The following is a 23,321-nucleotide window of genomic DNA, read 5'->3' as shown; positions in this document are numbered from 1 at the left end:
GCAAATGAAACATTTTTATATGGATCCATTTTGTTGTTATTCATTAAAACTGATTCTTTTTGTAGCCTGGTAATACTCTATATTGGTGTGAAAAAGAATAGGGAGAGAAAAAAAATGGAGAAAAACTGTTCACAGCAATAATCCATTTTCCACTTTTGGTACCTAAGCTTTGAAAACAACTATTATTAAGTGTGACATATTCCAATCATAACTACCTTGTCCTGAATTGCAAGCCATGATGTAATGCTTCAGTAAAACTGCCAACTAAAGATTAGAAATTCACCATTTACCAGTAGCACTTATAGTGGGGGAAGGAGAGGATGATGTTCTCATAGTACATACAGTCCATATTTGGGACTTTGGACTTATTGTGCATAGGTGACTTGTTAATAATCCCTCTTAAGAGATTAAGAGCTAAATTATTTCCCCCCTTTAACTTGCTTCAGCTGAGTTAATTGCCCAGGCAGCCCTACCTTTTTGGTTCTCCATTCCAGATGGAAAAACTGCCAAGGAAAAAGGCAACTCAGTTAAAGAACCTCAGATTGCCTTGACCCCAGAAAGGGATCAATTTTCTTCTAAACTAGGCCTCTAACTTTGCCTTTTAGGCAGTGATCTCTGGTCTCAGGACTTCCATTACTCATATAATGGCAAGTAGTTGGTTTAAAGGAAGCTCCAGTGTGAAGAAGAGAAAGTAATCCTCTCTTTTAAAATCTATTCCTAAAATCAGGAATTAAGAATGAATCTCTAGAGAAGTTAAAAATGCTCTTCCATATGCCAGCTTCCCAAGGATGTCAATCACATTATTGGTTATATACTGAATATAGGACCATCAGGAGCAAAAGAAAGACTGAGTACAACAGAACCAAGAGGTTGTTATAAAACAATGACCTGGGATCATAGTAATTCAAATAGTAGCATACCTTCCATATGTGACCTCAAAAAAAAAAAAAAAATACTATTAGTAAGTAGCAACTAGCCCTGGGGTTAGGGAAGGGAGAAATCTGGGTCCTTCACCTGTGTAGCATGAGGGACTACCTCTAATAATTTAAAGCAGCAAGACCAAGTCAGGAAGGGAAGTACAATTTGGGGTGAACCCTTAGTTCAGAGAGAGCTGGGAGTGGGAACAGCTTGCTCTTTTTATTTGGGCAAACAGCAGCCTCCACAGGAGGAGTTTTGGGGAATAGACAGGCTGTGCACCTGCCACTATAGTACTTGGGTTTGGCACATGAAAGACATAAAAGGGGAAGATAAAAATGTGGCACTGAAGAAAGGAACAGCCTCGAAGGCCAAAGCATACTGCCACAGACAAAGCCTCTGATCAGAGCTTTGGGGAGAGGCTGCAGTGTTCTTGGCTCACTCTCAAAGTGCTGCCAACAGCAGGTACTTGGCAAATTAAAAACGAGGTGAATGCAGATCACAGCCACATGTTAAAGAGTATAATTTCTGCATTCAAAAAGAAAATAATACTCCACTATCACAGCCTTAGGCTGTGAAGCACCCCATTGGGGGGAGGTAAATGGGGGAAAGGGCACCTTGGGATTCCGAGATGATGGTCTTTAATTCCCTGTTGACTCCTGTCCCAGGAGCAGGGTTTGGAGAATGACGCTACAGCTGATTTCCATCCCCCCAACGAGGCAGGTTTCTTATCTGCAGCAGGCTCCTAACACTGGCATTAGGCCCAGAGCCCATGTCTCTAAAAGCCACCTAAAACGTGGCCAGAAAGGGAAAGGGACAGGTTGGCATGAAGCTACTCCTGGGCTCACTCAAGATCCCCACTTGCTTGTCCATCCCCAGTTTTGGGGCTGCATGGCAAGAAATTAAACTCTCGTGTTTCTCTCAAGACTCTCTTCTGTTGGGGAGTTCGGTCTGCTGTTGGTTGTCCCTGAAAGAGATGTGAAGAACAAAGGTCATCATCTTATCTCCTGAAGATGAACAAGCTGAGGCAGCAACAAATACAGTAAACTTCTTGGTACCAAGAGGGTTGCCTCAAGGTACCTTGGAGATTTCAACTAGTGAAGGGCTGGAATTAGGAAACAGTTTTCTCTTCATAGAAAGCAATCCACAGGGTCAGGAATTACTATCAAGGTCTGTGGAAATAGTGAGTGGTTCTTTCTGTGGAAGTAAGTTGAATCTGGAGTAGGCTAGGAAGGCATATCTGGAGAAAAAAGGACCTAGCCCTTGACAAAGAAGCAGTTTCGATTAAGAAAGTTTGGTTTTTCACAGCTCAGTGGAGATCTGGCAGGAACTTTGCTTCTCAAAAGAATGAAAAGTAGTAGGTACTAAGGACAGAAAAGTTCAAACACCTTTGCTTCCCAGAAGGGAAGCAAATCTGCACATGACCAGACTTTGCAGGAGGGGAGTGCTTGGCAATAGAGGCAGGCTGCCTTCCTACCAGAACTTTGTCACTGGACAGAAATGCCAGCAGGGCTCCTCCAAACCTCAAAGGCCTGTTAAAGCCAAAGAAGGGGGGGAAAATGGAAGATAATTACCTTGGGTGTTTTCTAAAAAACAAAAATTCTCACTAGTCCACAGTCATCTATCAACTGCAGTTTCCAACTGTGCCAAAGAGGGAAATGTTTACTGGGAAGGCTGGAGAGAAAGGGGGGATGGGGAAGAGGAGAGAAAGGAGAGAGGAAGATACAAAATATTTAGCTAAAATGGCAGGTCAGTCAGCACATACTGTTGAGGACTAGACCAGGAGATAACTATATTTACTCACACAATTCCCACACAATTTATGGCAAATGAGATAGATTTTGCAGGTAAATTTTCTTCTAGAAATCTGGAGTATAAAATTTCTTAGACAAGCCTCTGAATTCACTTGGTAGTAAACTGTGGATTAACTATTTTTACTTTGAAAAAATACGATAGGATTCTGTATCCCCCCCCCCCTCCCGCTGGGGTTAAGTGACTTGCCCAGGGTCACACAGCTAGGAAGTGTTAAGTGTCTGAGACCAGATTTGAACTCAGGTCCTCCTGAATTCAGAGCTGGTGCTCTATCCACTGTGCCACCTAGCTGCCCCCAGGATTCTGTATTGATAGCTTTAAAAATTAGATATCAGATAATCCTTTTAATTTTAAAATGGTCACTGACATTGACACTTTGATAGGAAGTAGATAGATTATTAAAGTATGTTCATCTGAATAAGCAGTAACAGCAAATTCTCACTGGAAATGATTCTAAGATTAGTATTTTTTACTTTTTATAAATTACCTAGTCATACATAGTAATTTTCAAGTTTGCAGGTGATGCTAAATTCTGCATAGTGAAATACCAAGCTAATGAGGAAAAACTAAAGAAAGGCCTCAAAAGCTGAGCCTCCCTGTGTCATTTCTTGATGATCAGGAAGAACTATTTAAAAAAAAATCTTTAAGATAGGACAGTTAGTTTTAAAAGTGAGGGAAAGGAATTTAGAGTGACCATATTATTTTCAAATCAGAACTGTCCTAAAGATATACTTATAAACAGAAAGCCCACAAAATTCTCGGTAACATTTAAAACAAAAATGAAAATATTTTCCAGACTTTTGTCTGTACTTGGAAATATATTTTATAAATGGTTCTGGTTGTCACCCCTCCAAGAAGATGGGTCAGAATCAAAGGAGAACTTAATTAAGGGAGATGAAGAGAAATTTTTTCCAAGGTGAACCAGGACTTTTCAGTCCAGAAACTGACAAACATTGAGAAAATGTATAATTTAAGTTTTAAAGTTCTTGAAGGGTACATTCAATGTGATTTCTGATTTGTTTTAATTTCAATGTAGTACAATTAGGGATACTCTTGAAACTCAAAGGATAAAGTTTTAAGGGGAAAAAAAAAAAAAAGATTCATACAACAAAGCTCCCAAGGGATGTCAGAGATACAAAGTATAAAATAGACATAACTAATCTTTGGTTCAGTTCATAATACATAATGAATTAATTTTGATAACATGCCTAATCTGTGGGACTGACATCTCTCACAGAATGTCCCTTCTTGAGAAATATCAAAAGACTGAATATCATACAACTGGTCAAGACATCTCTGATGTTTATGTGTACTTATACTTTCACCAATCAGAGTGAATGATGCAAAGATAAAAAAGAAGTTACAGTTCTCATAATTGTGTGGGAGTATATGAGTAAAGACAGTACCTGTCAGCATTTGAAGCAGCACCTACTTTCCCTCTAGACCATCCCCAGGAGAATCTATGTGAATCCCCAAGTTATGTTTTTAATTCCTACTTCACAGCTCACAAAAAGTAACATGATTTTTCAGTTTCCTTGATTATTCTTCCAAGAAACTTAGATCTGATAATGCATAATTTTTCATGACTTTTGCCACACACTTATATCTCCATTTCTTCCTTTTATAAAAAGCTTGTGTCCCCTTTACACAACTAGTCTGCATACAGTAGAGCCTCTACACTTTACCAAGAAATGAGATCCTACAAAATTGTTGCTTTCTTAATAATGGTGATTAGTGTTATATTAACCCATTCACATCCCAATCTAGTCTCACTTGAGACTAGGTATTTTTGAGATGGATTAGAGTTAAAATATACTAGAGAGTGATTAAACATAGAATCCAGAAGTCTAAGTTAAGCAGCTAAATCCTAATCAAGTGAATCAACACAAACTAAAAAGCTGCCATAGACTTTACATATATCCTATTGGTTGAAGCAAATGGAAATCCATCTGACAATAAAGGGTAGAGCTAATTAAAGGCCAGTTGATAAGAAAGGACGAAAGGAGAAAGGAAGGGAAGAAACTGGGACAAAAATTACCAGTTAACTGGCTTGAGAGAGACCCAAACAGGAAGGAAGTGACTGAATTTGGTCAAAGGCCAGAGACTTGACTGCTAGTGCCTGCTGAAGGATGGTTACCTGCTGCTGCAGCAATCTTGTTATTGAGTAGCTTGGTCTGGCTGTTGGGAACAATTTGAAGGTCCGGGTTCTCAGGAGACTGTGGGGAATTCTGGGCACGTGATGCCATGAGTGCATTGAGGTACTGCAGTCGAGTAACCTATGGGAAAAAAAAGAGATATTTAGCTTCACAGCTCTTCCTTACTTAATTCATCCTTTGTCCTATTTAAATACAACATAACTACTAGATAGGAATAAGAAAAGGACCTAGATAGGGAAAGAAAAACAAATCCTAGAGAAGCTCTCTGATTGGGGGGATCTTAAAAACAGAAAGGAACTATTCAAAGAAATGTTATTTTAGGACCCTCACAGGCTACAGGTCTTGGATGAGGAAGACACAATGAGGGAGAGAAGAAGATAAAGTTAGAATGCTTTTGTGGGCAAGAAGAATCAATTTGGAATCTAAAGATCATTGTCCAAAAGATAGATAAAATTAGAATTTTAACTATGTCCTATACAGAAACATGACCAGCTTAGCCTCGCCTCATTAGGAACACAAAACCAGCATTGATGAGTTACAGGGATCTTCACCTTAATGAACTGCAAATCAGAAAGGGCCCTCACGGTGTAGTCTGGACAATATGTAGAGGAATAGTGGGTACTCTCTGCTGGCTCGGACTGCAGGTCACGTCTGCTGGGCCGAATTGAAGAAACTGGGGACTGATGAACTGCAAAAAGGCAACAATCAGTAAACTGTATCCACATTGGAAGGGGTTACCCTGAAGTTTTTAGAAACTACTCCATTAAAAAGCACACTAGAGAAAAGGCTGACAAGAACTTTGCAAAGATTAATTAGGAATAAAGCTTTCCCAGGGAGGTATGTTAAGGATGAAATCTGTTAAGATGAAACGGGCAGACAGGAAAGAAAACCAGTCTTCTCAATGCTCTGGGCTGTTTTGTGTTTTATCATGTTTTTTTCATATGAACTTTACAATTCTTCTGGGAGGTAGATACTATGAATGTTATGATCCTCATTTTATAAAGGAATAAACTCGGGTTTCAAGAGCTTAAGAGACTTACCTGTGGCCACATGGCCAATAAAGACCAGAAGTGACATGTTGCTTAGCACAATTCTTAAAGGCACTTTTGATTTACTATCTACACACCAAAATTTCTTCTGTTTGGATTATCACGATAGGAGCTCCTTACTTCCCCCCCCCAAATTTTATTCTTTCTCTGTACAGTTAGACTATTCAGTTTTCAGAGAAAGTGGGGGAGAAAAAGGAGTACACCAGCACAACAGTATATTTAAGTCTCTAAGGAGCCATAAATCACATGACCCTATGAAAAGAAATATTCTTCCTCTTCCCATACTTCCCAGGAATCAGTCATATCAACCAACAACCATTTATTAAACACCTATTACGTGCTGGGGATGCAGAAAAAAGGAAAAGAAGTTTCCTCCTGCTTTCAAAAAGTTTACAAATCTAAGAATGGAGTAAATACACACAGACAGAGGAGAAGAAAATGATTAGCAGATGAGGAAGAGTGAAAGAATTCCTACTAAAGGTAGCATTTTAATTCAAAGGGACAAATAATTGGGTAACATGCAGACATTTCACTAGGCCAGAATGTTTCTGATATATCTGACAATGAATGTAATGCATGCAATGCCTCTACACTGTTAACTGAAACCCAGGAGCCCCAGCTTGTAGATTACCATGGTCTAGTGCTCTTACCTGAGGATGGTACTGACAGGGCAGACACACCATAGTAAGTGAAGGCTCCATTTTCAAACTTGAGACCCTCCTTCCCAATTTCCACCTCAACCCTGCCCTGAAGGGAAAAGAAAAACCAGCAACGTCTTAAGAGTACCCTTTTTATAGGAAAGGGCCACCAAAAGCAATTACTAATTTCAGCTAGATATGAAGAAACCAGATTAAAATCTAAACAAAAATCTTTGGGGATAGGAGGTAAAGAGAACAAACATTTGTTAAACACCTACCATGTGCCAGGCATGGTGTTAAATGCTTTACAATTATCTCATTTGATTCTCATAACAACCCTGTAAGGTAGGTGCATTATTACCTCTGTTAAAGCTTAAGAAACAGAGGCAACAGAAATGAAGTGAAATACATGCTACTTAAGACTCAGACCACTAGGAAAATATGAGGTCAAATTTCAACTTGCATCTTCCTGACTCCAGGCCCAGTCTCTTAGGTATCCTTATTTCCCAACTCCTGACCCTTCTCTTATTTTATTGTGCAAAAGGATCCAGGTCCAGGGCCTGAGATGATGAGGTAGAACCTACTGAGTTACCTGCAGGATGAGAATGAAGTAGTTAACTGGCTGATTGCGCTGGTACAGGTAATGGTCTGCAGCCAGTCGGTTGCATTCATCAAACTTCACTTCCTGGTTGACACTGGGATGCTTCAGCAGGTGTAGCAGGATCTTCTCTGAGATTCGGAGTGGGCTAAATAAGTCCACCTCTGCCCCATGGTGGGAAAAAGTGACAAGTGTCCATGAGGGGCCATAGCCACTCAAGTTTCTACTCCCAACTGCCCCCAGGTCTAATTGAGGCACCCCTATACTAAACTAACTAGCTGGAACTGCTATAGATTTGAGAAAAGTGGCTCAAAGCCCAAAGAATCTGCAATGCTAGAAGTGGGTCACTTGCTTTTTACTCTACTAGCTTTGCTGGTCACCAGCCTCAGGCCTCCCCATCAGCTGGCCTGCCTCTACTCTGAGCTGATATAAAGCAAAGTTCCATTGCAGATAACAGGAAAAAGAAAACATGTCTTTACCTCGAGGCTTTCTAGGCCTTGATGGTTTATTTGCTCAGAACACAAGGATTTCCCTGTGAATTGCAAAAGGGGTTGCAGTAGGAGAAACCCAGTACCTCTCCTTTAAAGTCTTTATGCCTCAGAAAACAGAAGGTTAAGAGATTCCATATCTGGTCAGTTACCCCAAAAGGCAATGCCTCTTCATGCCCTTGATCAGGGGGGAGAACCCAGGGATGGTGAGTAAGAAAGAGGTGAGGATCCTCTTCCCCTCACCTCGAGAGAGGAAACGTTGAGTGGCCAGGAGAAGTTGGGGAGATATCTTCACTTTATACTCATTGTCAGACCCTTTGAACAAAGAGAATTCCTCCTTCTTTCGCTCTATGGGAGTGCTGAGAGAAGTAGGTTTCTTTTTCACCTTATTTTCTCCTGAAAAAGGATTAAAGAGCATAGTTAAGCACTATCTACTAATTCTGCCGATATAATCACATTACTCCATTAACTGTGTTTCCCTTCCCACACAAAGCACATGGTGCAGAGGTCTAGGCAGCATCAGATATTACAAAGACAGCTGCTTTACTCACCATTGCAAAATAGTTGCCTTTTGGGCTAGATACAGCTGCTGTTCTAATCACTTGATAATTCTAGTATTAAGTAGGGAGAAGAAACTCACACAAAGGGGGTCAAAGCTAGAACTCCCTATCTGAAACTGACCTAAGACAATAACTTATATATCAAAGCAACCTGGAGCATTAGCAATGGAATTATAACTGTACTTGTAATGAGGGGAATACTTAACTATCAAAAGTGTAAACATTAATACTTAAAAACAATGACTTCATTTGCTTTGTAGTTCAGAAACCATGTTGGGCTGAGACTCCAAGCATGTGAAGGGACATGAAACAAAATATTCTTTCTTTTCTTTTCTTTTTCTTTTTTTTTTTCCTGAGGCTGGGGTTAAGTGACTTGCCCAGGGTCACACAGCTAGGAAGTGTTAAGTGTCTGAGACCAAATTTGAACTCAGGTCCTCCTGAATTCAGGGCTGGTGCTCTATCCATTGCCACCTAGCGCCCCAGCAAAATATTATTTCAAGATAATCACCATCAGTGATTGGTCCAATGTTCCAAGGTTAGATTTCAAGTTCTAACTCTGTCAGATAAATACCAACCCTAATCCCTAATAAAGTTTTATAGGATATAACAAAGGGCTCTCTAAGATCAACTGCTCAGGCAGGTTAGTGATACAGTAGCACATTCCAACTTCTGAAATCAGGCCAAAATTCACACGAGCAAAGAAAACTGGTTATTTGCAGAGACAAATATAGAATTGGGCTGCAAAAGAACTAATGTATTAAGACAACACAAGAACTCAAAGTGGGGAAAAATAAAAAAAAACTCAAAAAAGATATCTCCACCTACCATCTTGATGTATTACTAGGAAAAAAAAAACACTCCAAAATTACTAAGGGATCCAGAAAAGAAAATGATTTTGCAGTCAATAATGGAAAGAATAATGGTCCCAATATGAAGAGACCAGTTATGGTGCCATTTTGGAAACTTGAAAATATTGGTCATAATCACAGAGAAATATAGTTGAAGAACCTGTTTACCAGGATATCTGAAAATAATTCAGTCAAAAACAAGAGTTATTTAGGGGCATTTGCTTCTAGGTATGCTTGAATACCCCAATAACTTGGGGAAAATTGTATGAGAAAAACAAAACAAATTCAGAAAGGAATTAACTTACCATAGTCATCAGATTCATCTAGGATCTCGGACTTAATTATCTCCTCAATGACATCCTCCAGGGTAACAAGACCCATAACTTCATAGAAAGGGTCTCCCTCACCTTCATTGTTCACCTTCTGTACAATGGCCAGATGTGATTTCCCTGTGGAACAATATGCTGTTGTCATGATGGCAAACAGAAAGAAGCCTAGACTGATCACACAAAGTTCTGGGCTACAAGTATGGGACCTAATAGCCATAAAAGATTTTCATAAAAAGGACACAGCACGAAAGCCTACAATCCTAAGTCATAACACTCACTAGCTCTGTGACCCATAGCAAGACATTTTAATTTTGTAGCCTTAGTTATGTCATATCTAAATGAAGGATTGTTCAACTTCATGACTTAGAGATTGTTTAGAACCTTACCAGCTCTAAATAAATATATGAACTTTCTGAGTCTCTATTTTCTAAACTATCACTTATTAAAGGGAACATATATTTTAGGTAGATATCTATCAAGCTTTTTTAAACTGAATGTCCATCAACTGAAGAATGGCTGAATAAGTTATGGTATATGAATGTTCTGCAATATTATTGTTCTGTAAGAAACCAGCAGGATGAATAGACATGCCTGGAGAGACTTACATGAACTGATGCTGAGTGAAGTGAGTAGAAGCAAGAGAACATTGTACCTAGAACAACATTACGTGATGATCAACTGTGATGGACTTGGCTCTTTTCAACAATGAAGTAATTCAGGCCAATTCTAATAGATCTGTACCCAGAGAGAGGATTATGGGGACTGAAGGTGGATTATAACAGCATTTTCATCTTTTTTGTTGTTGTTTGCTTGCTTGCTTCTTTTTCCTTTCTCATTTTTTTCCCCTTTTTTGATTAGATTTTTTTTTGTGCAGCATGATAAATGTGAAAATATATATAGAAGAATTGTACATGTTTAACACATATTGGATCACTTGCTGTCTGGGGGTGAGGGAATGGAGGGAAAATTTTGGAATACAAGGTTTTTGCAAGAGCGAATGCTGAAAACTATCTTTGCATATATTTTGAAAATAAAAATCAATTATTAAAAAAAAATAAACTGCTCTTTCAAATGCTTTCCTTCCCTCTTCCCTAAGATGACAAGCAATTTGATATATGAAATCATGCAAAATAGTTCCATATTAATCATGTTTTGAAAGAAAAAACAGCCTCCCCCGAAAAAACAAAATGGAAAAAAGTATGGTTCAATCTGTACTGAGACATCAATTCTTTCTCTGCAGGGATAATTTTTCATCATGAGTCCTTTGGGATTGTCTTGGATCATTGTATTGCTGGGAGTAGCTAACTCATTTACAATTGGTCATTTTATAATAAATGCTATTACTGTGTAAAATGTTCTCTTGGTTATGCTCATTTCACTCAGTATCTAAGTCTTTTCAGTTAATCAATCTATTTTAAAAATAATATTCACTGAAGGAAAGGCTTGGACAAAGATACATTCAGACCTCTGGAGTCCTCTCCAATTATAAATCTTTGACTTCAAAGAACTTTGTCATACATTTTGTAAGCCCTTTAGTACCTAGAGCTGTGATTTGTATCAATTTTAAAAATTTTATTAAATTAACAAAATGACAAGGGAATCATCTGAATTAAATTGATAGATGCAACTGATTTGTTCCCAATCTGAGATTGTATAAGAATCTAATATTATTGTCCTTTTATAGACTGAAATCTGAAAAGCTGGGACTAGACAGAATGCTATATAGATAATAGAAGCCTGAAGTATGGTTTGCAAAGAATATTGAAGCCTGAAAAAAATTAAGCAAAAACAAAGCTTCACAAGCAAACACAAATTCATTCTGTAGTACAAACTGATATGCCAATGAGAATTGGAATAATTCTTGACATTTTCCCTTAAATTAGTATTTTCTGTTGAACTTAAACAATCACAAGTACTGAATAAGTGTCAATCAATTAATCAACATTTATCAATAACTACCAGCTATGAGCCAGGAACTCTTCTGAGTACTAGGGACACAAAAAATAAAAATCAAAGAAGTTAACATTCTCTCTGAAGAAATAATATGTATAGTGTATATGTAGGTAAGTACAAAATATATACATAGTAAAAACAAAAGTAATTTTGGAATCAGGGCATTAGAAGCTTGCTGGTGGAAAAAAAATCAGGAAAGAAGTCAAGGTTGAGCTAAGCCTGGAAGGAATTCAAGACTTCTAGGAGACAGCACATTCCAAAAGGAAAAAGATAATGATTAGATAACCTCTAAGGTCCAAGCCAATTTGAATCTATGATCCTAACATCTCTGAAGGTGATGACTGGTCATATATTTTGTAATCCCTCCTAGACCTAGCACTGTATTTTTTTTTTTTTTTAAAGCAACACCACCTTTGTGGTATTTCTCAGACTTCAGAGCAAAGAACTTGCTGCAGACTAGAAGCAAAGGCATACAAATTGGGAGATGGAATATTCCTTGTGAGGAACAGCAAATAGGTTACTATGGCTGGAACTCAGAATGAATTAAAGAAGCTTGGCCCAAAGCCAAATTTCAAATGGTTTTAAATAAAAAAGCAAGGAATTTGTATTTCATCCTAGAGAAGGAAGAAGCAGAGCCATAGAAACTTTTTAAGCAGTTAAATGATATGATCAGACTGGTAATTTAGGAATATCACTTGGCCACTGTGTTGAAGACAGAGAAAGGGGAGAAACAAGACACACAGACCAATTAGGAGGCTACTGCAACAGTCTAGACAAGAGACAATGAGGGTACCTGTGAGAGGCAGTGGGAAAGATGTTGATGCAGTCACAAGACCCAAATTTGAATCTAGATTCAACCATTTATTAAACTTGAATACATTGGGCAAATTAATTAATCTAGGACTCAATTTCTTCATCTATAACAGGATGTTACTAGAACTCTTCTGAGCCCCTTTCCAGATTTACATCTATGATTTTTAAGGCTTGATTCAAAACGAATGAAAAGAACTCCATTCATGAATAGAGATAGAGCCAACAAATAAAACTTGAAACAGATTTGCTTCGAGAAGAAAAGGTATCCAGTCTAGTGAGTCTAGTGAGAACCTGAGTAACTGGAAGGATGGCAGTGCCCTGAACAGAAATGGAAAAGTTGGAGAAAGGGATAGGTTTGTAGAGGAAAAATATTAAATTGTATTTTAAATGTATTACATTTGACAGGATAGTTACCTTAGAAAAATTTTATCTTCATCATCTCTGCCAAAATTTTCCAATTAGTAACACTGTAAATGAGTAATGGGATTGTTATTTGTATTTTCTTTGAAAAGCAAATCACTATTCTCTAATTTATTTTTCCTTAACATGAGGTGTATTTGTATTGAATTGTTGCTTGATAGAAAAAAGCAGAATGTAGAAGGTAAAACTTGAAAATAGACAGTATTTCCCCTACTACTTCCCTACTCTTACCATTTTTAATCTTTTCCCCTCCCCTTCTAAAATCCAACCATTCCCTAGAGCAATTTGGAACTATATACCTACCTTTTGACTCAGGAATATCAAGACTAGGTTGGTAACCCAAAGAGATTTTTAAAAAGAAAAAGAACCTATTTGTTAAAAAATATTTTAGCAGCTCTTTTTGTGGTGGCCAAAAAAAAAAAAAAAAAAAAAAGGCATTGAAGGAATGTATGGACACTATTTGATATATGATTGTAATTGAATACTACTGTTCTATAAGAAATGATGAGCAGGAAACTTTCAAAAAACCTAGACTTACATAAACTAATGCAAAGTGAAGTAAGCAGAACCAGGAAAATATGGCAGAGTAACAATAATATTGTACAAGGACCAACTGTGAATGACTTAGCTAATCTCAGCAATTCAACTGATCCAAGACAATTCTGAAAGACTCATGGTGAAAAATGTTATCCTCAGAAAGAACTGATGGAAATCTGACTACAGATCAAAGCATACTATTTTTCACTTCCTTTATTTTTTTTTATAATTTTGGGTTTTTTTTGGGGGGGGTTGTGTTTTCTTTCATAACAATGCCTATGGAAATATATTTTGCACCATTATACATGTTAAATTGCTTGCCAAATCAGGGAGCAGGGAAAGAAGGAAAAAATTTAGAACTCAGGAAAAAAAAATAAAAAAAAGAACGATAGAAACTGTTTTTACATGCAACTGGAAAGAATATTATAGGGGAATGGGGGAGAGAAAGGTGGCTCATAATGCTTGAAAATACTTGCCTTGGAGAATCATTCCTGCTCATTTTGTACTTCTCCAGCCACTTTGCTATTATTTAAGAATTAAAAGTAATATTCTGTAAGATGTTCTGATATTCTTATGGAGAAGTGGGATGAGAGATACAAAGGAGCATTCACTTTGAAACTTAACCCTTTTTAATCCAAGTTTAATAAGTCTCTGCTAGTGGCAGAGATGTAGAATGAAACTTGTAGCTTTTACATTTTTCCTGTCCTTATGGCATTTGTGCTCGGAAAGGTCCAAGTGTTTTTAGTAATGCCATTTCCAAGTCAGAGCTTTAAAGTGGCCCTATCACATAAAGCAAAACCTATTTGGGATGATGGAGAACTCTAGCACATGATTTTGAGCAATATCCTCAACGAACTTTGGGAATAATTCAATAGGTGAAAGCTAAGGGATGAGAAGATAGTTGTCCAGAATGTTACTAAAGGAAAAAAGGCCCACTCCAGGTCAACCATCGACAAGAAGTCAAGGCAACAACTTTTACATAAGGTCCTTTGTGCACAGTTATTTCTATTTTAACAATAGTTCCAGTCAGCCTCCTATTTCACATGACTATGAGTAAACTATGAGGCATAAAGAGCTTTTTAAAACAAATAAAAAAAACCTGGATTAAAAAAAAAAAAAAGACAAATTATTAAAATATCCTACCTGAGAAACCTAATGTTCAAGAGACTAGAAGTTCCTTAAATAAGATATAATGTCTAAGATAAGAACCAAGCACCTATGTTTCCTGGGGGTTAAGAGAGGGAAGATCTTAACTTATTAACATTCTTAATAGCTATTGAAGCAGAACTGACTGGTTTCAATAAGCAACTTTTTGACTTCACATTGCAAGCAACTAACCATTTAAAACCATTTAAGTAGTAACAAGTGAACACACTAAAAATCAAGCTAAAATCCAGGTTCTCAAAGGGAAATTTAGGGCAGATCGCTCGGCTGTAATGTCTCCTAGGTCTGGTTGCCCTTGAACAATTTCATCTCGATGGCAACAAGCCAACGCCTACTGCTTTGAAGAAAGCAGGTGTACTTTGTATAAGAGCCCCACAATATGTTCCATTTTTTCAGGTGATCTTTATACAAAGTAAAATTGTGGTAAGTCCAAGATCTTAAGATTATGAGGATGATCAGAAACTGTTTTCTGTACAGAAAGAAACAGGTAATGTTCTATGAAAGAATTAAGCATAGCACATGACCCCTAGGCTCAGAAGAAACTATTACGCCTGGGTTGGTATTTTTGTGCAAATTACTTTTACAAATGCTCCCAACTTACAAGATGGTTGACAAATATAGAACAGGTTATTTTTTTAAAACCTCATGTAATTGTGCAGTAGCAATACAATATGCCCACGATCAAAAACATTTTAAAAACAAGTTTAAAATTATATGAAACAGAATCAACTAAAAAACTAGTTGAAATAATTAAAGTTTCAGGATACAAAATAAACCCACTTAAATAATCAGCATTTCTTTATATTACCAACAAAGGCCAACAAGAGACAGAATTCTAAGAGAAATTTCATTTAAAATAAGTGTAGACAATATAAACTATTTGGAAGTTTACCTTCTAAGACAAACCCAGTCTACCTAAAGACAATTACAAAACACTTTTCACAAAAATAAAATCAGATCAAAAACTGGGAAAATATCAATTGCTCATGGGTAGACTGAGCTAATTCTACCTAATTATCCAGTACCATACCAAACTAAATTATTTTATAGTGCTAGGAAAAATAAAAACAAAAGGTCAAGAATATCAAAGGAATTTATGAAAAAAATGCAAAAGCTTAGTGTTCCACATCTAAAACTATATTATAAAATAGCAATTATCAAAACTATTTGCTACTGGCTGAGAAACAAAGAATGCGAATCAGTAGAATAGATATAAGTACACAAGATAGTAGTAAGTGACTATAGTAATCTACTCTTTGATAAATCCAAAGACTTCAGCTTCTAGGATAAGAACTTAATATTTGACCAAAACCTTCTAGATGAGAAAATAGTATGGCAGAAATCAGGCACAGCCCTACATGCCACACCCTATATCAAGATAAAGTCAAACCAGGTACATGATTTTAGACATTAAGGGTGATACCATAAGCATATTAGTAGAGCAAGGAATAATTTCCCTGTAAGATCTATGGAGAAGGGAAGAATTTATAACCAAATAAAAGATAGAGAACATTACATGAAATGTAATGCATGAAATGCAAAATGGATAATTTTGATTACAATAAATTAAAAAGGTTTTACACAAACAAAACCAATGCAACCAAAATTAGAAGGAAAACAGAAAACTGTGAAATAAGTTTTACAGCCAATATTTTGGTTAAAGCCTCATTTCTAAAATATAGAGAACTGAGTTAACTTTATAAGAAGACAAGTCATTCCCAAACTGATAAGTGGTCAAAGGTTATAAACAGGAAGTTTTCAGATAAAGAAACTGAAGGTATAAGAAAAAAATGCTCTAAAAACAACACTAAAGTACCATCACACACCTATTATATTAGCTAATATGATAGAAAAGGAAAATGATAAATTTTGGAAATGATGCAGAAAAAACTGGAACACTAATGCATTGTTGATGGACTTGTGAACTGATCCAACCGTTCTAGAGAGCAATCAATCTGTGCATACCGTTTGATCCAGCAATACAACAACTAGGCTTGTGTTCCAAAGAGATTACCAAAAAGGGGAAAGGACTTACATGTACAAAAATATTTATACCAGAACTTTTTGTGGTGGCAAAGAATTGGAAAATGAGGGGAATGGCTGAACAAGTTGTAAAAAATGAATGTAATGGAATTCTATTGTTCTATAAGAAATAATGAAGAGGCAGGTTTCAGAAAAACCTGGAAAGACTTACACGAAATGATGTAGGGAGAAGTGAGCAGAATCAGGAAAATTGTACAAAGAAACAGTATTATTGTATGATGATCAATTATGATAGACTGAGCTCTTCTATAGCAAAGCAATGGTCTAAGACAATTCCTGACAATATCCAGAGAAAGAAATATAAATGATGATAAAAGCATATTAGTTTCACTTTTTTTTCTTTCTTGTGCCTATTACTTTTTGTTCTGAGTATTTTTTTCCACAACATGACTAATGTGGAAATATGTTTAACACAATTATACATATATAATCTATATCAGATTATCTGCTGTCTTGAGAAGAGGGGAGGAAAGGAAGGGATGGAGATAAATTTGGAGTTCAAAATCTTACACAGTGGAATGGTCAAAATTATTTTTATATGTAATTGGAAAAAAATCCTTAAAGTTAAAAAAAAAAAAAAAGATTAAGTAAATCAAAAGAGGAAGGGAGAGGAGAGGAGGGATGGGAGTGAAATTAAGACTGACATCTATTCAGAGGATTATACTGGCTTAAAAAAAGATGGAAGGGATAGTAGAGAGGTATAGGTTCCAGGATACCAAGTGGGAGACCCAAACCAGCTTTCCTAAGGGAACGTTCCAGCATCAGGATGCTGTGCTGGCATTGAGCGCAATCAATCCATCACATGTACATCAATGAAAAAAATAAAGAGAGACGCTCTTCAGTAAGGAACAAGTATCTGTGTGCTGTATATACACATGTATGTGTATACAAACAAACCACACACACACACACACACACACCTTCTCTATATGGAAAAGAAGCAAACTTTTAAGTCTCCTGAATAACCGTTTTGCAGTTGCCACTAAAGAATCTCATCTCCCAGGTTTCCAGAAGCTTATGAGGTCAGCTTGACTGGCACCTTGGGGAGAGCTGCCCCAATGAATTTCTGATTTCTCACATTCTTCAAGACTAGACTTTGGGAAATTTTCTTAGTTTGAAAAATATTTGCTACCTGGCAAAATAAATCCTAGGCTATTGGTTTTACCCTTGGAAAGAGGCTGAAGGGATCCCATCAAAACTACACTTTGGAGATAAGAAATATTGATAGCTGAATAACTATTATGATAGCTTTTTTTAACCTGACCTATAATTTCACCAGTAGAGGAACTTCCTAGGGAGGAATTCCCTTTATCAGTAACAGAGTGGCAACTGCTTTGCAAATTATAGGCTTAGTTATTTATAAGTTTATAGGTTGGAACACTGAGAGATTAAATACCTATGTAGGGATATATATTTAGTCTTTTAAAAAATTCTTTTAAAATTTTAAGGCTCTGTAACTTCATCAATGTGAGTACTTCCTCTATCAGTCATAAAAAGTTTGTGTCAAAGATGGGATCTGAAATCAGGTCTTTTCAATTCTGGAGTCTACAACATCATGCTACATCTGTGCTATCTTAATCACTAAAAAACAACAAAAACAATCAGAAACAAAAAACAAAAATCAAAGAAAAGGAAAAAAAACAAACCTCCCCACATCTTTCAAAACTTTAGGGATCTATAACTGAATTTAGTAGTGCAAGTATTTCTTCTGCCAGAGATTACTATCCTATAGCCAAAGATATATATATATACATATATATATATATATACCACATTACAGCCATTCTGGTAACTGGCTCAGATAAAATAGAATTCAGAAATACTGTAATATATTTAACATGTATAAGACTGCCTGCCATCTGGGGGAGGGGGTTTGGGGAGGAAGGGAAAAAAATCTGAATAGAAGTGCAAGGGATAATGTTGTAAAAAATTACCCATGCATAAATACTGTCAAAAAAAAAAAAGTTATAATTATAAAATAAAATAAAAATTAAATTTAAAAAAAAAAAGGAAAAAAATAAATAAAATAGAATTCAGAAATGGACAAATATTCAAAAACCTTAGCAACTTGGTGGGACCCTCGCATGACTTACATTTCATTGGAATAGCCTCTGAGAACTCATGGGCACCTCCTCATCACAATTAGGCATCAGAGTAGGCAAAAGACAAGAGGCAAAAAAAAATTGTAGCAAAGATTTAAGAAGGGGCACCACAACAAAGGATGAAAAGTTCTAATAAAAACTCGATTTAAAAAAATGATCCCAGCTCTAAAACTACAGGAAATGCCAGATAGGCATAACAAAATCCCCCAACCTCCCTATCTTCCTATTCACTTTCCTATTCTCATCTTCCTCAATTCTGCTATGATTCCCTTTTGGAAACAATAATGTTCTTCAGTTCACTGAAAGATACTGCAACTCTGAGCATGGGGTTGGCTTCCCTAGAGCTGTCCTATTATTATTCTGTACATTTTAAACCCCAGTGTACCACAGCAGACAACTAGTCATGGCTTGATTTTATGAACCAAGCTCATTGGTTACAGCAGGCAGACAGAGAAGCTTAACTAACTTGAGGTGATGATAGGAATAACCTAGGATCATCTATTAAAATAAGTTTCTCTTCCTCCACACCCTCAAGACAGTCTAACTTTTGAATGAGACTTCAAACATAAGAAAAGATAAATTCTTCACACTATTAGGGCTAAATCAGGCTTTTGAAAAGTAGTAGGGTGACCAGTAATCTGAGGGAAAGAAATGTATCCCAGAGACAAAACATTCAAGAGAGCCAGAGGATAAAGAATTCTTATATCTTGCTTATGAGCAAGAGAATACTTCTGCCATTATACTGGTTGGAATTTCACTTACCAGGATGGCAGACAATTCATGCTCCACATCAATTACAATATTTTGCATGAAGCTGGAAGGAAGGCTTAGACTATCTACTTACCTCAAAAGTTCCGCAGAGCCTGTTGTTTTGCAGCACAATTACAGGGAGGAAAGCATCAAGAAATTTTCTAGGCAAACCTATGGTTCTCATCAATTTGATCAGAATTATCTAACAAAAGATCCCTTAGAAACAGAAGAACATTACTACTGGCTGAAGAAGTATGCATTTTTCTGTCACAAAGTGACATATCAAGATATTTGATGAGAAGTGCAATGAGATTATGGGACATTTGTCTCAATTTGGGAAATCAAAATTTTATTGTAGATGTCAGGATAAGAACACCTTTCTTATTCTCATAGCCTGAAGTCTTAAGGTACAAACCCATTCAGTGGCCTGAGGCTTAATTCCCATTCTAGATCTCTAGTACCAGTCATCTTTCCTAGGTAAGAAAAACACCTCCAAATGAGGCAGAAACCCTAATGACTTACCAACAGATGTCAGAATTTTAGATCTAGAGTTGGAAGGAGCCATAGAGGCCAAATAATCCATCCCCTCATTTCAAAGATGAAGAAACTGGGGCCCAAAGAGGTTAAAATGACTTGCCCAACAAATTCAAAATAGTTTCAGCTGGGTTTTGAACCCAGGTCCTCAGACCCAGAGTCACCCTTTTAACCCAAAATGAATAATTGTTAAAAACCTGCAATGTAAGTAGGCAACCTGTGGAAATAGGGCATTCTGACAAGCTTATTCCTAACTCTCAAAGAAAAGCACAGGCAATAAAAAAGGTAAACTTATCACCAATATGAGGGAAATGAAGCAAAAATTATGAGCTATTTTTTCCAAATTATGCCAATAAATTTGACAATCTAATTGATATGGACAAATATTTACAAACATATAAATTGTCTAGACCAACATAAGAGGAAACAAAATATTAAATCCCATTTTAGAGAAAAACACAGGTAATTCAGAGCAGTAATCTGAAAACAGGGGAGATGCACTGAAGGCAGTTAAGATTAGAAGAAAGACAAAAGCTAAAATGCTATCAGCAAAGCTACTTTAGATAAAGACAAACAAAAAACGCTCTATTCTTTAGAAGACCTAAAGTGTAGTTGCTCTCCGAGGACAGCCGGGGCAACAGAGGGATCAAGTGAGCCCAGAGGGCTGGACTGCACAGTAAGACCTGACTTCGGGGCCTTTAGGGACCTGGGCCAGCAGCACTTAACTTCCTCTAGGCCACAGTTTTCTTCCTAGTAAAGAGAGGAAAATAATAACAGCACCAACCTCCAAGGTGGTAGAAACCAACAGAAAAAAAATATATCTAAATACTTTGTAAAAGTTTCATAAATCTTTCCTGTTGTTATTACTACATTGCCTTCAACTGTATCCAAAATTCCCCTAGAATCTGAAAGGGCCAATGTAAAGATAAATGGATAAATGGGCTCCCTCCCTCAAGGGTCCACAGAACTTTACATTCAAAGTAGGAATTTTGTCCCACTCCCAGCAACAGTTTAAAAATCCTCAGAAATTCTGCAAAGGATCCTGGAAAGAACAAGATCCCCTAAACTCATTAATGGGGAGGAAGGGGAATCACGCATAAAATACATGGACTCAAACAACCAAGAATTTAACCAAGGAGTCTAGGAAAGTGCTGGATTTAAGGTCAGGAGGCTAAGGTTCAAACCCCAGCTCTGCCACTCAGTAACTGTCACTATGGGTGAACCTCTTCATCTCTCCGGAGACTGACTCCCTCTCGCTAAAACACTGAAACCGTAAGCGTTTGATCTCTAAAGCTCCCCAATCTATGCCCATCCAGGGCTCCCAAATCATTAGCTCCTGGTCCTGGGGATCCAGAGTTCTTCTGACACTAAAGTCGGGTCCCTAAGCCTAAGGCCTGTGCTCTGGAAGCCCCAGACCCGGGGACCGGCCCCAGCCCTGAGGTTCAGCCCAGATCTCTCCACACTTCTCTAAAGTTACACGCCGGGCCCTGCTTTGGGCTGCGCTGGCGGGAAGAGCACGAGCTCCGGAGACAGGGTTTGGGCCCAAATTTAAGCATGCCAGCCGGGAGATGCAGGTTTCTCACCTGTAAATGAGAAGGGGCCCAGCTAGGGGACTTCGCGGCCCTTTTCTCTTCCGGCATCCCAACCTCCAGAAAATGCGAAGCGCAGCCGCACGGGCAGCGTCTTTCCCAACTCCCCGAGCCGGCCCCCCCGCGGCTCTCCACATCCCGGGCTGACCCCCCACGGGGAAGTAGTCCGAAGAGCGGCAGTAGCAATTACCTCGTTTGAATTCCTCCAGGACGGCATCCAGCTTGGTGTCGTTGAAGACGAAGTGGAGCGGGTGATTGTAGAAGCGGATGATGGTGCTGAGGGGGGTGCAGTCCTCGGGGTCCACGAAGGCTAAGTCCTTGAGGTAGAGCATATCCACTATGTTGGAGCGTTCTTCCTCGTACACCGGGATGCGAGTGTAGCCGCTCTGCATGATGGTGGACATGACGCCGAAGTCCAGGACGGCCGAAGCGTCCAACATGAAGCAGTCCTTCAGCGGGGTGAGCACGTCCTCCACCGTTTTGCACCGCAGGGCCCCCTTGCTGAACTCCTCCCTCACGAACTCGTTGTAAGGGTCAGTGCCCCGGGCCAGGTCCACCACGCGCTCCCGCAGCCGGCCGCCCTCCTGGCGCAGGGCCAACTCCAAGAGCTTGCCCACGGGCAAGGCCACGGGGAAAGTAAGCAGAACGGCCAGGCGGGTGAGCCCCAGCGCGCGCGGGGCCAGGGTCAGGGCCCAGCGGCCGCTGACGGCGGCAGGAGCCACCTCGCCCACCAGGTACACGAGGCCCGCGCTGCCCAGCACGGCGGGCACAGCTCTTTGGCCCACGGCACGATAGAGAAGCACGGCGAGCGCGGCCTGGGCGAGACTGGCCAGGAGCAGTAGTGCGCACAGGGCGAAGCTGCCCCAGCGCCGCAGGGGCTCCAAGCGCCGTGCGGCCGCCCGCTCCGCCTCCGAGCCGCTCTCGCGCAGCACCTGTACCTCAGCCGGCTCCAGGGCCAGGGCGCTCAGCTGCAGCCCGCGAGCCAGCGCCGCCAGCCCCAGCAGCGCGGCAACCAGCAGACCCAGCGCCCAGGGCAATAGGGGCGCCTCCTCAACGGCGAGCGAGTCCCCCTCCGCGGTGGGCGCCCACCTCCCCTCGGGCCCCTCGCGGCTGCACAGGCGATAGCGCGCGCCCCCCGCGGGCCCGCCGGGCTCCACGCGCACCGCGAGCAGCGCCGAGTGAGGCCGCACGGCCTCGGGGTTCACGCTCAGGGGCGCGCCCGCTCCCTCCCGAGCGTCCCCCGATTCCGGGTCCCCTCCCCCCTCCGGGCAGTCCGCGCCCGCTGGAGCGAAGGCCACCCAGGGCCACGAGCGGTTGGCAAAACCGGAGCCGAAGAGCCGCAAGCGGAAGGCGGCTCCGGGCGCGGCCCGGACTACCCGGCCCCGGGCCCACACCGGACCCTCGGTCCCGTCTCCGTCCTCTTCCAAGCAGAAACCCAGTACCCGCGGGCCTGACGTGTCCCCCCCAGCAGCGCAGCCCAAACAGAGCGCGGCGAGCACCCAGCGTAGGCCGCCAGCCGCCGCCGCCGCCGCCGCCATCACCAGCCACCCCCCTCTGGGTCGCCCGCGCAACCTACTCCAGGGCCCCCGCCTCCCTGGGGCCAGTCAACGCGCCTATCCGCGCCCCTCCGGCCAATAGGAAAAGGAGGAGGGCGGGGTATCAGGAGTAGAACTAGGCTGCGCCCCGTTGTAAACAAGATGGGAGCGGGGGACACGGAGGGGGCGGGGCGCGCTGTGGAGTTTGGTTTTAAAGAGGTGACAGACTGGCAGTGACCTCTAGGAAATGAGGCGGTAGTGAGGAAGAAAAGGTGCTAGTTTGTCCTGTTTGTTTTATTTTTGTTTTTCTTTTTAATGAGGAAGCACAATACCCTTTGATCCAGCAGTGTCTCTACTGGGTCTGTATACCAGAGAAATCGCAAAAAAGGGAAAAGGACTCCCGTGTGCAAAGATGTGGCAGCCCTCTTTTAGTGACAAAGAGCTGCTAAGTGAGGGCTGCCCAGCAACTGGAGAGAGGCTGAGTAAGT

The 23,321-nt window shown here is 39.8% G+C and overlaps 1 protein-coding gene across 2 annotated transcripts; it reads right to left on the bottom strand.

Annotated features, from left to right (window-relative positions):
• Positions 1–12: 12 nt before the first annotated feature.
• CNNM3 (cyclin and CBS domain divalent metal cation transport mediator 3) lies at positions 13–22,858 on the bottom strand. Of its 2 annotated transcripts, XR_012486205.1 has the most exons (9): positions 21,489–22,858; positions 9,370–9,513; positions 7,900–8,052; positions 7,163–7,332; positions 6,583–6,679; positions 5,435–5,571; positions 4,865–5,003; positions 2,490–2,589; positions 13–1,882 (listed from the first exon to the last, which is right to left on the bottom strand). XR_012486205.1 is itself a non-coding variant. In XM_074288428.1 (8 exons), exons 1-8 carry the CDS (start codon positions 22,834–22,836, stop codon positions 1,818–1,820), a joined length of 2,253 nt encoding a protein of 750 aa, XP_074144529.1. In that variant the 5' UTR covers positions 22,837–22,856; the 3' UTR covers positions 13–1,817. The 2 variants fall into 2 exon arrangements, 1 of the variants encoding a protein (XP_074144529.1); XM_074288428.1 differs by lacking the exon at positions 2,490–2,589 and having other exon boundaries at positions 21,489–22,856.
• Positions 22,859–23,321: the final 463 nt, after the last annotated feature.

This window comes from Sminthopsis crassicaudata, chromosome 2, assembly GCF_048593235.1.
Source record: "Sminthopsis crassicaudata isolate SCR6 chromosome 2, ASM4859323v1, whole genome shotgun sequence".
Taxonomy (NCBI): Eukaryota; Metazoa; Chordata; class Mammalia; order Dasyuromorphia; family Dasyuridae; genus Sminthopsis; species Sminthopsis crassicaudata.
Note: the sequence above shows the minus strand (reverse complement) of the source record. Positions and strands in the feature narration are given on the sequence as shown.

Bases quoted from the DNA above. Each gene is read 5' to 3' on its own strand.
- CNNM3 (XM_074288428.1), bottom strand. From the start codon at position 22,836: ATGGCGGCGGCGGCGGCGGCGGCTGGCGGCCTACGCTGGGTGCTCGCC. The intron at 9,514-21,488 runs GTAATTGCTACT...ATTGTTCCACAG, and splicing joins CCTGGAGGAATTCAAACGAG to GGAAATCACATCTGGCCATT. The intron at 8,053-9,369 runs GTAAGTTAATTC...ATCCTTTTTCAG, and splicing joins AGATGAATCTGATGACTATG to GAGAAAATAAGGTGAAAAAG.